Here is a 14,867-nt window from a genome sequence, read left to right as displayed (position 1 = left end):
GAAGCGGCACTCTGACTGAGAGCAAGGTCGGGAGCACGCTGCCCCACACTCCCCGCCGCTGAGAAGTTCCTTGGACGCGAACAGACGTCGACTGCAGCTCGGCAGAGCCCGGAGCGAGCGAGCGAGCGCCGCCGAATCGCCGGCGCCCGCCGCGGGGAGAGCAGTTCGCGCCCTGTGGCCCCGGCCCGCGCGCGCCCCGCACCGCCCGCACCGCCGTCGCCCCGCCATGGCGGAGGTGGGGGGAGTCTTTGCCTCCTTGGACTGGGATCTGCACGGCTTCTCCTCGTCTCTGGGGAACGTGCCCCTAGCTGACTCCCCGGGTTTCCTAAATGAGCGCCTGGGCCAGATCGAGGGGAAGCTGCAGCGCGGCTCGCCCACAGACTTCGCCCACCTGAAGGGGATCCTGCGGCGCCGCCAGCTCTACTGCCGCACCGGCTTCCACCTGGAGATCTTCCCCAACGGCACGGTGCACGGCACCCGCCACGACCACAGCCGCTTCGGTGAGGACGCGGCCGGGAGGGGCGGGAGGCGGGCAGACGGCTCGCTGGGGAGCCGACGGCTTGGGGCTCCAGCGTGGGGCCCGCGGACCGCCCCCGGCTTGGTGCCGTCCGGGCCCGTCGAGGCGGGACATGATGGCGCGGACCTGAGCCGTCCGGCGTCAGGGCGTCCGGCACCCTTGGCCGCTCTCGGGAGGGGGCGGGGGCGTCTTGCGGTGTGGCCTCTCCTTTCCGCACTCCACCCTCTCTCCCCCGGGAGCGAGGGTCTAGTCCTGAGAGCTGGACACTGGGCCTCGGACGAAAGCAGGTGGAGCTGGAAGAGGGGCGGGAGCTCTCGCCTAGGAAGCCGGGCACCGTGGCTGCAGCGCGGGCCGAGCCACTGGAGCAGCAGGGCTGTCGCGGCCGGTTGCCGGGAGCAGGAGCCTGCAAGGGCCATGGGCGTACTGGGCGGGCTTTGGCCAGTGGGGACCGGCCGCCCTGGCACCTGCCCGCCTCGGGGTCGCAGGAGCTGGGTATCGGGGAATCTAGGAAAACCTCGCGATGTCCACCGTGTGAGGGCACAAGTCCTAGGGCAGCTTTTGCCTGGAACTACCTCTGGACTCCTTGCCTCAGTGAGGAAGCTGTCCTGGGCCCACTCCCAGCCCCAGAAACAGGTGTCTCCTGAGCCTGAGACAGGAAACGTCCAATCTCCATCCAGGATTGTCTCTGCCTGCCCACCACCATGTAGATTGTTCAAAGCCCACCGCTGCCTGTCTCACACACACAGCTAATTACACAATTAATATAAGGCTTGATCTGGGACAGGGGTCATTAGGTTTCTAAGCAAATTGTGATCACTCCTCAATAATTTGCCATTTTTATTTTCAGTTTCCTAATCTCTACTAAGCCGTCGTGTGGGTGCTGTGACAGCTACCCTTCCTCCCTGCCCCCAATCCTCCAATGCCTTCTGCTTCCTCCCCAGAGCCCTATAATCCAAGAAGGACACCTTCTACCCCTACCCAAGGCAGTAAGAGGCTCTGCCTACCCTTAAGCATGACACGGTCCCCTTCTTTGTACCACCCTCCTTCACACTGTCTCCGCACCCCCAAACCTCCCCATCTTCCTAGTCTCCATGCCTTGCTAGAGCTGTACCTGGAGTGCACAGTAAAAGGGGGGACATTGGGGCCAGTTGCTGGGTAAGGCCAAGCCTGGCAAACAACTTAGGGCCAGGGACGGTCTTCCTTGCTGGGAGCAGGCAGGAGCCCTAATGAGGTCTATGTCATCTTGGAAAAATGCACTCAAAAGAGCCGGAGTACAGTAAGGTGGGAGGGGGTAATGGAGGGGTGCAGGTGTCTGTATAAACTTGCAGCAGGTCCTCAAAAGGGCGATAAGGTGGGGTGGGAGGAGAGGGAGTGTTAACTTGGCTCTTTTCCCTTCCATGGCTTGTGATTTTGCAGCCCCCTTTTGTTCCTCTTCCTAAGGAATGGGACTCTCACCCTGGCCTCAGAGCCTTCCCCAAATGGCCTAAAGATGCTGGGGTAGCTCATTTCTGACATACAGAAGCAAAGTCAGGAAATGATGGAAGAATGTGGGGTAGGGCAGTGAAGGTGGAGAAACTGAGCACAGCTCCCAGCAGCTACAAGTGTCTGACTCTGTGCCTAAGCTGAACCAAATAACCTACAAGGTCAACATAAAATCAGTAATAGGCTCTTGGGATAAGTGGTCTTTAATTACCTCCCTAAAGACACATCTTGATTTCTTTTCATCTCTCAGGCCTGCTAAAGGTGTTAAGTTTAAGGAGAAACCAAAGGAAATAAAACTGGCAGGAGGAAGGGATGTTTTCGCCGCTGCTTAAGTGACTGCTTCATTTTGGGGTTTGCCTTTAAAAAAAAAAAAAACACTGCCCAAGACCACCTCTGCATCACCTTTTCCCTTTCTTCCTTCGCTGACTTCCTGGCAGTTCCCTGTGTTTCCTGTAAAGGAAATGATAACTGGTCAAAGCTGTCTCTTTGTAACCTCCCCTGCCAACTTTCAAACACACACTTACTCTTTCTCAGTTTAGCTTTTGGCACAGAAAGAGGTGCTGTTGAGTTTGCTAACTCTCTCCTCCCTCCACATTTGAGTTAATCAGCCAGGGTATTCAATAAATCGAAACTTTAACATTCCATAAGTGCTTTAGCAGTCAACATTCCAGCAGGGTAAAGTAGGCCAGACTTAAGATATAAAATATTATAGATTTCTGCTTGGGGGGAGGAGGTAGTCTCCAAAGGCCATGTAAAGTAAATAGCTATTTGTTGTAATTGGAGAGCAGGGCCCCCAAGGATTACCCTGGAATCCATGTGTTCAGAACAAGTCAGGCTGAGCCCAAGAGCAGCCCCGACTCCAAATAATAACCTGTTGGCACAGCATATGTTCCCCTCTCTCCATCTGCAATCAGTAGCCAGGAGTGTTTCAATCCTGCCTGGCTGGTGGCATTTACATGAGGTTCACAGGGATCCTGACATTCCTGAGGGGCACCTGTGGACGGGCAGAGCAGAGCTGGGGAGCCAGACTGGAGGAGAGGCCTCCCACCAGGTGGGATGGAGCAGGCTCATGCAGCTGCTTTGGGTTTTGAGTGAGCTGGTTCTTATTTGGCAAGATACCAAAGCAGCACTGTCTTGGCCCTGAAGGTCTGAAAGGATGGCTGAGGGAGCTTGGGCAAGTTATGGAATCGGATTAAATGACACATTAACCTGTCATCTAGCTAGGTTCTGAAGCAGTGGGGCTCAGAACGGATCAGTTGTGATCGAGGCCCTAGGGAGAGAGGTGTAAGAAGAGAAGAGTTTGGAAATTGTCGAGAAAAGGCCAGAGCCTGGGGTGGACAGGTCAAGATGAGGCAGAGTAGAGGGAGGTCCTAGGCCTTGAAGGGGTGAGAGTACTGAGGACAAACTTTGTCAACTTAATACTTTGCCTCAACACTTTGCTGTTAACACCCCTGTCCAGCTGTAGCTGGGAAAATATGAAAATGGCTTGTTTTCTCTCCCCCTTCATGCTGGCTGGGATTCAGGAGAAGGTTTAGGAATATCTGTTCCATCATCATGTGCCACTGGGTTCCCACAGTTTGAATCCAGCTAATAGGAAAGTTGGCAAAAGGAAATGATGCCCAAAGACAGCTGGGCAGGGATGATTCCAGCTGTTGGAGACCCCTGTTACTGGACACAACCCAAGTGACTTCCTGTATGATCTGTCCTTTGGCATCAGGGTTAACAGAGAGTTGGAGAAAAACTGTGGTGACTCAAGTGGCCACACCTCTTTGGTTTCATGATTTGTTCTCACACCAGGTCTTCGGCAGTGAGATCACAAGCTTCCCTTGCTACTTAATGAGCTCAGGGTGGTCAGAGACAGGAGATACTTAGAGAATGAGGGAACTAAGACTTGAAGATCAGGAATAATCTGCCTGAGCAAAGCAAAGAACCGAAGGCTCCTGTGGGTTGGTGTCCCTCAGAGTTTAGTACCCAGAACTGAATCATGACCTGGTTTCTAGTTTCCTTGCCATACCGGCCACTCTCCTTTGAACATGCTCCTGTTTTTTCATATTCCTCTCTAAGCATAGTAGAACTAAACACAGTGCTCTCCGTGTGGTCTAACCAAGTCAGAGCAGAGTGGGCAATCCCCTCCCTTATACTAGTTACTAGACCTCTATCAATGCAGCCTTGGATCACATTAGCTTCTTTCCCTTTTTATTCCTACTGTTTTACACTAGCTTTTTAATGATTTTTAATTTTTATATTACCAGTTTTACATAAGCTTTTTAATAATCTCTCTAATCACCCATCATACTGAGCTTACCTTGTTCAGTCAAATCTCTTAAGCTATTATTGTGTATGTTTTGGTAAGCACATCTCCCCGTTGCAGAAATGGGCAGACTTGCATGTAATTAAAATGTATAGGAACACAAAATAACAGTACATGTTTTCAAGAAAATATACATGGCCTGAAGTAGAGAGGTAGATGGGAGCAGGGCATGGGGATAAAAAAGAAAGAAATAGATAACTAAAAAGCTCTTGCACAGACTAATTATGATAATAGGCCATGGACTAAGGGATATGGTTAACTGTCTGCACTGAGGCACACCCTCCCTCAACAAAACCACGAACACAGAACACCATGGGAAATTGGTTTTGGAGACCAAAGTGCAGGACTTCACAGTGATTCTAATTAAGCATATTTTATTGTAGCCAGTCCATTTTTCCATCCTCTTGAAATCTCTCTGAATCTTGATCGTGTCATTCCTCTCTGCTATATGTCTCCTGGAACCAGGGTAAGCAGTCCTATGTTCTCGTACAAGTCATTTAGTAAAATATTAAACAGAGCAGAACCTTGTGTGGTGCAACTGAAGATTTAGGTCCATTAAATCAGTGTCTGATTAACCCCTGCTTCCCACTAGGGATTTTCCCTTCCCCTCCTACCATCTTGCACCAGCGTCTTTTTCCCTGACTCCTTTCTTTGTACTGTAAGCGTTAGTAACAACCAGACTGAGATGAAAACTTGGAGGATTTCAATGAGAGATGCCAAAGGCCAAAGCCTGAGTGTTCTACAGAATGGCAGCAGCAGGACCTTGCATCCTTCTAACAGATCTGGATGGGCCGTGCAAGCATGTGCTCCCCGCAAAGCTGCTGCACCTGAACACCAGCCCGCCAGCTCGCGTCACTGGGGTTCCACAGAGGACTTCTTAGTAGAGTTTTGAATCTGATTTCAAAATTAACCTCTTAAAATTTTTTTTACCTTTAAGAAATCAGTTCAATTCCCTCTGTAGATTACGTAGAATATTATTACCCTTAAGAATTGCATTTTGGGATAAGAAAGCCAGATAGGAGCTCATTTCATACCTTTGGATGCCTCAAACAATCATAACAAGTCTTTGGTCTATATGTTGAAAAACATGGTTAGAGATAGGAAAATCAAAGAGGAATCTAGTCGACTATTATGTCTGTATCCAGATTACTATTTTAGGACAAAACTCTAGTCTTCAGTATCACCAGGATTTCAGTTCTGGGTCCTTTTTTCTCTCTTAATAGTTGATTTCTTTTCTTTCTTTTTTTTTTTTCCTCCTGTTGCTGTTGGGTAAATGAAAACATTCTCAATCTTCACCTCTAACCTTGTCAACTAGAAAGACATTTCTGAATTTCTTCCCTTTCGCCTTAAAGTTGCAACATCTCAAATCAGGGTCGAGTCCAATACCACCTGCCAACTCTTCACTGTGGATAAACTTAAAATTCTCAAGAGAGAAGGGGAGAATGACAGGCTTGTCAGCTTGGGGCAGTACTAGCTGAGAACACTTTTTAGGAGAAAGCTCTCACGAAGCCAAGTTTTACCTCCTGCCATAAGCATGGGGAACAAACTTAGTGAGTGGCCTGTGTGGCCTTTGTTAGAGTCAGCTACGGGCAGTTGACAGCCTCATTTGGCTTTAAGGACATGGGAGCTGAGAGGGTGCAAAACAAGTTCAGCCTAGAGGACAGTAAGGTAATACTGTGTACTCTAGGCAGGAGGGAGGCGACTTTGGGAAAGATACAGAAACCTAGCCTCATTCCTGCATTTAGAAAGCTGCCTTCCAATTTCTTGAAACGGGTAGTATTTGACAGCAATAGGACCTTGTACTTGTGTGGAGTTTTTGTCACCAAAGCCTTCTCATGGTCTCTTCCTCATAATGTGACTAAGAGTATTGAATAGAGGCAGAGATGGTTTCCCCATTTTACATATGGAAAAACTGAGGCCCACAGTGACTGAGTGCCTTCTCTGTCTGAAGTTCCATTCTTACTGCAAAAGATGGTTTTTGTCAGGCAATTCACCAAAGGCACACAGGGCTGGCCTCCATTTGTCCCCGTTTGGGGACAAATGACTGGTAGCTCATGTCACCTGAACAGCTTTCTCTTAACTTGATGTCAGTAACAGGAATGGTGTTCACTTTTTTGCCCTAGGAATCCTGGAGTTTATCAGCCTGGCTGTGGGGCTGATTAGCATCCGGGGAGTGGACTCTGGCCTGTACCTAGGAATGAATGAGCGAGGAGAACTCTATGGGTCGGTAAGTTTAAGGTTTTCTTTCCATTGGAGGCTATTACTGTCAGTGTTTGGACAATGTAAGGCAAAAGTATAAAAACATTTATCCAGCACTTGAAAGCACTTTTGTCAGCTGTAAGGGATTAGTGTCTTCTAGTTACTTCTTGGCTGCTCAGGGTCTTGCTATGTAACACCTTCACTAATTCAGCCCTCATCAAAACATTGATACATTTGCCTTTGCCTTTTCCATTAGAGGGCCAGCTAGTCTGATGATAACACTAAGCTGTGCTGATTTGTCAAGTAGATGGTCAGGATTTGGGGCATTAACCATCCCAAGAAGTACATCTGAATTTTAATATGTGCCCAGAGGAGTAGCAGACACGAAGACACAAAAATAGTCAGTGGAAGGGCTGGCTTTCAAATTGAGGATTCTGAGGTTTACAACACAGTCCCTGATTTCCAGATTGCTTCAGCTGAGTTCCGAAGGCCAAATGAAACAAACAAATGAGGAATGAGGGTTCTAGGGTCTGGTGACAGCCCCAAGCCCCCAGCTAGGACTGGGCTGGCTACAGTATGTTTTCTCTATTCTGGAAGCTAGCCCAGAGCTGGGGAATGGTGAGTGATTTGCTGACCTTAACCCTTTCAGAGGATCCCAACTCCTGGCTCTGGCTTTTGAGTCACATAGCATACTTTCTGGCTGCCTGCACCCCATGAAATCAGAACACATTTTTCCCTGACACCTACGAGATAGGCCTGTCCCCAGCACTCGGTATCGGCAACCCTAGCAAGTAGTATGGCGGCCGGATCAAGCGTGAGAAGGGACAGAGGCAAGAGACCCAGGAGCTGCCAGCTTGAAGTAGGCAGATTGGAGGAGCTTTTCAAGGAGATCTTTTCTGAGCTTTCCAACTGACAGGCCTGAGACCCTTCATTAGGAGAGATCACAGCTCACCTCCCATGGAGCTTTATATAGATCCGAGGCCTTCGCCTGTCAGTTGATGTGGTTGACTGTAATCTCAATGGATTTGAACATCATTAGCCCTAAGTAGAGAGAAAACTCAGTGGGTGCCAGCAGGGCATTGGGAGGCCGTAGCAGCCATTCTTGGACTCAAAGAGCCAGATGAAGCCATCTTCTCCAATCTCCTCCCTTCAGGAAAGATCTCAACAAAAACATTTTTGTGTAGCTCATGGAAGAGAATGCAGGAGGTACAGTTAGGAGTGTTTTGTGCTAGTTGGAAGAAAGATATGTCATTAATACGAGGAGATAGGACCGAAATTTTCTAATATCAATGTGCTATTGCTATTTCAGGGTTTCTCCACCAGCAAGCTGGGATGGGAGAAATAGTCATATAATGGGCTCTGCTTTATTTTCTTACCCTCACAGAAGAAACTCACACGTGAATGTGTTTTCCGGGAACAGTTTGAAGAAAACTGGTACAACACCTATGCCTCCACCTTGTACAAACACTCGGACTCGGAGAGACAGTATTATGTGGCCCTGAATAAAGACGGCTCACCCCGGGAGGGATACAGGACTAAACGACACCAGAAATTCACTCACTTTTTACCCAGGCCGGTAGATCCTTCTAAGTTGCCCTCTATGTCCAGAGACCTCTTCCGCTATAGGTAATGGACCTCTGGTGTGACCTCTGTGACCCATATACTCTGGGGCCACAGTCGTCTCTGCAAGCACTATACTCATAGCTTTTCATCCTTCCTTCCTATCAATTTAGATAACGGAGAAGCACTTACTGTTCAACTCAACCCAGCTGTTCTCTTGTTGTTCAAAGTGTATATCAAGGTTGGGTTATTTTGGGGAGGGATGTTGGGGGAGGGGGTGGGCTTGAGGGAATCTTGTATATACTTTTTCTTTTCTCATGTTCTTTCACCTGAGGTGGCATGACAAAGAATGGGGACCCCTGCCAAGGGCCAGGGGTGTCTTGCCCCACAATCTACCCAAATACCTTGACAATGGGTATAAACAAAAGACCAAGGAATCTGCCATAGATGCTACCTACAGAGCTTTGGAGAAGTCTCACTAAGAAAATGCTGGGGGCTATAGCCCTGCTGCAAGCCGTCACTACATTGGCTCTGCAGATTTCTAATCTGTCCTGACATGCAGTTTCCCTGCCATTGGAAGTGGGAGATGGGGTAGGTTGTAAGAAAATGATATTAAAATGTAAGCATGGATACTGTGCATAAGGACAAACTATTTATGAAATGTATATGCTATTTATTTTATATATTTATTTATTTCAAAATAATTTTATTTTTAATGAGAGATGCTATGACTGGATTTTCATCAGAAAGAATAAGGTCCTACTGAAACAGGATAAAATGAGTTATTAAAGGCTTTTATTGGCAATAAAATTGTCTTTATATTGTAAGCCTCTGTCTAATTCTATTTATTTGTACATTTAGTAGGATTAAAAGGTTGGCAAATTTCTTTCTTTCTGACCTACTAAAATTTTCTGATGTCAGCATCATACTGCCTATGCTAGATGACTCCATTATCCAATATGTTAGCATTATCTAGGGGCCTTATGTGAAGGCCTAGTGATTCTTTCCGGTTCTGTGACTTTAAACGTAGTGGTGAATCAAAGCTTCAGGAAGGTCTGGACCAACAGCTCTTACTGAAGGTCCCATTTGTGCTTAGGACGAGACACAGAGAAACTGTCTTTTGGGACTTGGTTAGGGCCCAGAGTCCTAAGATTGGAGACACTAATCAGTGACTTCTTACTTCAGAAATGAAGATGGAAGGGATTCAAAATAAACAACAATCAACAGGGAGACTGATATTTTGAACCAGTCAACTTCCCTTCTGGACATCTTCTCCCCTTCCCCCTCTTTACCCCTGCCTTCGACCCCTGCCGAGTGCTTCTCCTGGGGAACTCCGGGAAGCTGTCAACACATTCCCCTAAAACAGTAGTGCTCAGAGTACTGTATGTGGTCTCTGGACCAGTAGCATCACCTGGGAACTTGTTAGAGATTAGAAACTCTGTGGGAAGGGCCCAGAAATGTTCATGTTAACAAGCCTTACAGCAGGATTCTTGTGCACACTAAAGTTTAAGAACTATGACGGCCCTAAGGGAATGTTTTTTTAATTGTTTTTGCAGCTGTATGGTTTATAAATGAAGTTTTAGGGTAACTTCAGCCATAACACAAAAGTAGAGTGGCCCTAGGATGGCGTTCTTTGGCGCTCCCTCTTCCCCAGAGTAGCCCCTGAGGTATCTTGCTTAAAATCCCTAACCTCTTTACTGATATTTACTGAGGTAGGAGCATAGGGCTATTTGCATTTTCATAGTTAATGTTGTCAGGAGACAAGAATCAAAGGGATAAGAGTCTCATTGAGTATACAGGCACCATAAAGGCCTGGTGGGAGAAAGTTTTGTGTTTGCGACAGTTCCTCCTAGTGCTCCTCAATCATATCATGTAGGCATCCACTATTTTTCCAACTAATTGTATGGCTGTGACAAACAGCTTAGGTAACAGCTCACTTAAAAAGCAAAACCATAAGGTCTGTAAAAGCTCACCCAAATCTAAGTACCCGACAGAGAAGCCACGTGTATGAGAATACATACAAGGGATAGCAAATCAGACTGTATGATAAGAAGTGCTAAATTGTATGGCTTGTGTGATCATAGACTAGAATGGTCATCAGTGGAACCACCCAGGTGAAGATCTCAGTGGGCTAGAGTGATTAGGGTGAGTTTTGCGAAAGTGGTAATGCCTGCTGTGAAGAACCAACAGGATTCGGGGAGGCAAAGAGGCTGATTGTGATGTTAGATGTCCGTGTTGGGTTTGGGGGAAGAGAAACCACCTCTAGAAGTCTCTGGAAGAAGAGTGAAAATTAGCTATGTGACATTTTTTATCACAATTATTTTTATGAGCAGCACACTTTGTCTTAAACCCAAAATTGTACCTATGTTATCTAGGTAGAGATATTCAACTACCTAGAACTTTTGATACACAACTGCAATTTCTGAGGACTTGCGAAGTACATGAGATCTGCTGTAACCACCGTGTTAACTCTAGTGGGGCACTTGATGTGGGCCTGGCAAGGCCACAAGCACGATACTGCAGGGCAGGATTTGCAAGCAAAACGCCACTGTAATGTAAAAGAGAAAAACTCAAATCCTAGGGTCAGTCCTTACTTTTTCCTCTGGGTGGAAGTAGAGGAGAGAAGACTAAAAGAATTATGTAGAATTCCAGGGTGCAGGAGAAGCTCACTCCTCAAGGATATTCGTGAACTTTGAGGGATAACAATGAATAGGGCATATGGCCAGAAAATGCCAATGGGCAACTGTTTTCATTTTCAAAAAGAGGGGAAAGATAAATTCTGTAAATGGAAATGTAAGATGGATGACCTAGTGCCACTAGAGCAATGGACATATGATTGACCCCATATCCCCAAAGTGCCAGAGTAATGGATTTTGAGCCAACCAAAAGGGAATCATAGAATACTAAGCTCTGGAACTCGGGTTTTGGATAAAAACATGTGCGGAGATCATTTCTTATTCAGCTTTGCAACCCTTCCCAGTGTTTAGAACATCATTCCTTGAACACAATAGGCACTTGGAAAATGTTTGTTGAATAAACGAATGGTTGGTTGAAAGATGAATGAGTAAATGAATGAATGGGCAAAGACATAGATGGCTTCTTTAATGAATACATATATGACACGAATACTGGGCTAGAGAGAGCAAATGCATTATATAACAGGAGCCTCTGAAGTGTTAAGTTCTGAGTATACTAAATAGGCACAATGACAAACTAGAGTGTGTCTTGGGAAAGATAGTTCCCTGTCACTGGAAGAGTTTAGGCAGAGAATAGACAACCACTTGACAAGGATATTGCATCATTTAGAAGGGACGGGGTGAATATTAGATAAAGATGGCAGGATGTGGCATTAGTTTACTAACTACATATTCTGTGCGAATTCTCCTGAGCACCAGTAGTGTTCCAAGAAAGAATGTATAAGACCCGAAGGTGCTACCCAACTGCTATTCCAGGCCAAGAAAGACACTGTAGATCAGAGGTTCCAAACTTGGCATTCACAAGGTCCTTAAAGGTCCATGGAAAGCCTGAAGTCCTTGGGACCGAACTCCCCAAAATAGTATGCGAAATTTTATGTAGATGTACACTTGTCCTTTCGTTGGTCCTGAAAGGGTCCCCCAAAATGTTAGGAGCAACTACCCTGGGAGTTTCCAGAGCCTTAAAGCTGTGGCATAAGAATTGGTGGCCACTATGATCCTATGTGAAAACCTTAACAGAGTCTTTAGGTGTTTTATTTTTTTCAAAAATACAGATTTTATGTGTGAAACCTTTGACTCCCATCCTCTAAGAGATAGCTTCATGTTTGGCAACAAGAAGGAAGGAAGGGAAGGAGGAGCTAGGATGGCTGCACTGCTCAGTGATTCTGAACAAAGCCCAACCCCGGGTCAGCCCTGACAGCAGTTCCGAAAGCAGCAAGACTCTCCTTACCCTCCCCACACAGTCCTCTTTTCACCCCTACTGCCACCACCGGGAGCTTATAAGAGCCATCGGGACAGGTGCCCTCCCAAAAGGAATCTAGTCAAAGGCTTGAAATAATAAGAACTGAAGTTTATCATACCTTCAAGTCACTGCAATGCTCAGCCACCAAATTCCTGGCTGTGTAGTCAGAAATCCGTCAGGCTCAGGACTCTAGTGGAGCCACAGGTCACCTGGGCTCAGTCTATGTTGCCTGAAGTGCAGCCCCAGCCTTCCTCCTCCTGAAGATGCTGGCCCTTGGGGACGGCTTTCCTTCTCTGCGGAGTGGCTGGAGCTACATTGCCTTTCCCCAGCAATTCTTCCCCAGGGAAGAATATGGGAGTTGGGGCAAGGGGGCCCAGAGAGGAGAGATCCTCTCTTTTGGAAAGATGCATTCTCCATCAGTCATCTAACTCCCTAGCTCAACAGGAGGATCAGAATATCATTTAGTTTGTCCTGTCTAGAGCTCCCTCATCCTCAACAAAAAATGGAAGAACCTTTCTAGTAGGTCTCTATACCAAGGCCTTGTTGGCAAGTGCAGAAATACCCAGCTGTCTCCTTGACCCTCAATAGCCTGTCTCCACTCTTCCATCCCAGCATAGGCTGCATTTCCCCTCCGCATCTCTTTCAATCAGCCCCATTCTTTATCCTTTTACAATGGAGCCAAAGACATGCAGAGAACATGTTCTTCAGGCCCTAGAATCAGACCAACCTCATTTTAAATCAGATCCCTTTACTTCTTAATTCTTTGGCCCTGAACGAATTCATTAATTCATTAATTCAATGAGTATTTATTGAGTACTTATTACATATTTAGATCTATAAAGGTGAGTAAGACAGACATAGTTCCTCTCCTTGTGACACAGTATAGTCAGGAAGACAGACATAAACGAGTAAATCTACCTGTTGTAGTAAGTGCTGTCAAGAAAGAGTACAGGGTGCTATAAAAGTGTATATCAGGGAGGCATCACGTTTTCAAAGGGTTATGGAAGGATTCCTGAAAAAGCGTTGCTTAGGTTGAGCCCTGAAGGGTGAGTAGGAGTTAGCATAGTGGGAGTAGAAATGGCTTTCCAGGCACAGGGGATGTATGTGGAAGTCCAGAGGCAATGAAATCCACGAGAAACTGCAAGAAAGTAGTGTAGCAGATTTGTAGCAAGCCAGTGTCCTCACCTTAGTGGGGATGATCATAGTGCCTGCCTCAAGGGCTGCTGCTGTGAAGACGACATGAGATAATGTATGAGAAAATATAAAGTGCTTAGCACAGTATCTGGTACATAGTAAACACTCTGTGAATGTTAGCTATTACTATAACCTTTAGTATCGTTATTTATTAGTAATATTAATTCGAAGACATATCTCAGAATAAGCACATGCATCAGTCTATCCTCTCTTCTATATGTAAGATTCTGCTGGGGTTTTATGTAGGACAAGTGCCAGAAAGCAAGATGGCACGTGGGGCAGCCATGCCATACAAACAAATGCTGGCCTCTTACTAAAAACATCTAATTAGAGAACCTACCTAGAAATTGCATCTTCTAATGTACCTGGTATGAAACATACCAACGGAATCTCTCAGCCTTCCCCAGCTTCTATTCTAGTTACATTTGGCGGTGCATCCTAGGGCCCCACAGTTCGCCCTTTTCCAGGCTCCCATAACCACGCCATGAATAGAGAGTGTCATCCAGGCCCCACATATCCAGAACCCTCCTATATTCGTATCTCTTCTTTATAGTCCTCATAGTGCCCTCTGAGCCCCATCGCAGTCCCTTTTTTAATGTTCACTAAACTAGTAACCCCCTGGTGGAAGGTACATGCTTTCCCTGTCAGTTTGCAGTTTTCCTGTGTCCCACCAGTTGTAAACGTTCTAAGTTTCCAAAACCCATAAAACCATCCCTAACCTCACCTAACACTATGCCCTATAGGTCTCCCCAGATTTCCCCCTTAGGCTATTATACCCACACCCAGGATGTGCCAGAACTCTCCTCCAATATAAATCCAGGCATAACCTGCTCCATGTACAACCTGAGTGTCATGTATATGTCTAGCATAGGGTAACCTAGAGGGCCCATACCCAAATCTCCATCCAACTCTAGTTTAAAATGTTCACTTTCTCTGCTTCTGCTCCTTGTTGCCAACATTGCTAGACAAAGCTATGAGAATCGGCATCATGTGGCTCTACTACAAATACAGTCTTATCAGCCTCAAGCAAACCAGCCCTTTTCTTCTTGACAACCCTTTGATTTATCTAGTTTTGGTTCTGTCTGGTATTCATCATAGCTCATCATAAAAATCTCTAACATCTGAACACCTTTATATTGACTAAGCATTTACCAAACTTCCCCGATAAGCACCTGGTGTAATTATCTAAAAATACAGACTCCTGGGCCCTAATTGGGACTTCTTAAATCAGAATTTCCAACTGAGAGGCTTGGCTGTCTATATCAATTGTCTCAAACTTTTTGATTTCAGGAACCCTTATACACTTAAAAATTATTAAGGGTGCCAAAAAGCTTTTGTTTATATGGACTATAGCTATTGCTATTAGAAATTAAAACTCAGAAATTATCTAATAATTCCTTTAAAATAACAAAAAACCCATTGCACATTAACATAACATTTTTATGAAAAATAACTATATTCTCAAAAATTCAGTGAGAAGGGTGCTATTGTTTTATATTCCAGACCTCTTTGATGTTCGTCTTGATAGAAGCAACTGGATTCTCATATCTGCTTCTGCATTCGATCTGTTGTTATATGTTCTTTTGGCTGAAGCATAGAGAGAAAAATCCAGCCTATCGTTGATATGTAATTAGAAAAGAGAGAACCTCATGGGCCCCCAGGAATCCT

The 14,867-nt window shown here is 46.0% G+C and overlaps 1 protein-coding gene across 1 annotated transcript; it reads left to right on the top strand.

Annotated features, from left to right (window-relative positions):
* Positions 1-226: 226 nt before the first annotated feature.
* FGF16 (fibroblast growth factor 16) lies at positions 227-8,139 on the top strand. The gene is made up of 3 exons (XM_012664110.1): positions 227-500; positions 6,434-6,537; positions 7,894-8,139. Exons 1-3 carry the CDS (start codon positions 227-229, stop codon positions 8,137-8,139), a joined length of 624 nt encoding a protein of 207 aa, XP_012519564.1.
* The last annotated feature ends 6,728 nt before the right edge of the window (positions 8,140-14,867 follow it).

The sequence above is a fragment of the Propithecus coquereli genome, unplaced genomic scaffold (assembly GCF_000956105.1).
Source record: "Propithecus coquereli isolate 6110/MARCELLA unplaced genomic scaffold, Pcoq_1.0 Scaffold86, whole genome shotgun sequence".
Taxonomy (NCBI): Eukaryota; Metazoa; Chordata; class Mammalia; order Primates; family Indriidae; genus Propithecus; species Propithecus coquereli.
Note: the sequence above shows the minus strand (reverse complement) of the source record. Positions and strands in the feature narration are given on the sequence as shown.

Bases quoted from the DNA above. Each gene is read 5' to 3' on its own strand.
- FGF16 (XM_012664110.1), top strand. From the start codon at position 227: ATGGCGGAGGTGGGGGGAGTCTTTGCCTCCTTGGACTGGGATCTGCAC. The intron at 501-6,433 runs GTGAGGACGCGG...TTTTTGCCCTAG, and splicing joins CCACGACCACAGCCGCTTCG to GAATCCTGGAGTTTATCAGC. The intron at 6,538-7,893 runs GTAAGTTTAAGG...TTACCCTCACAG, and splicing joins GAGGAGAACTCTATGGGTCG to AAGAAACTCACACGTGAATG.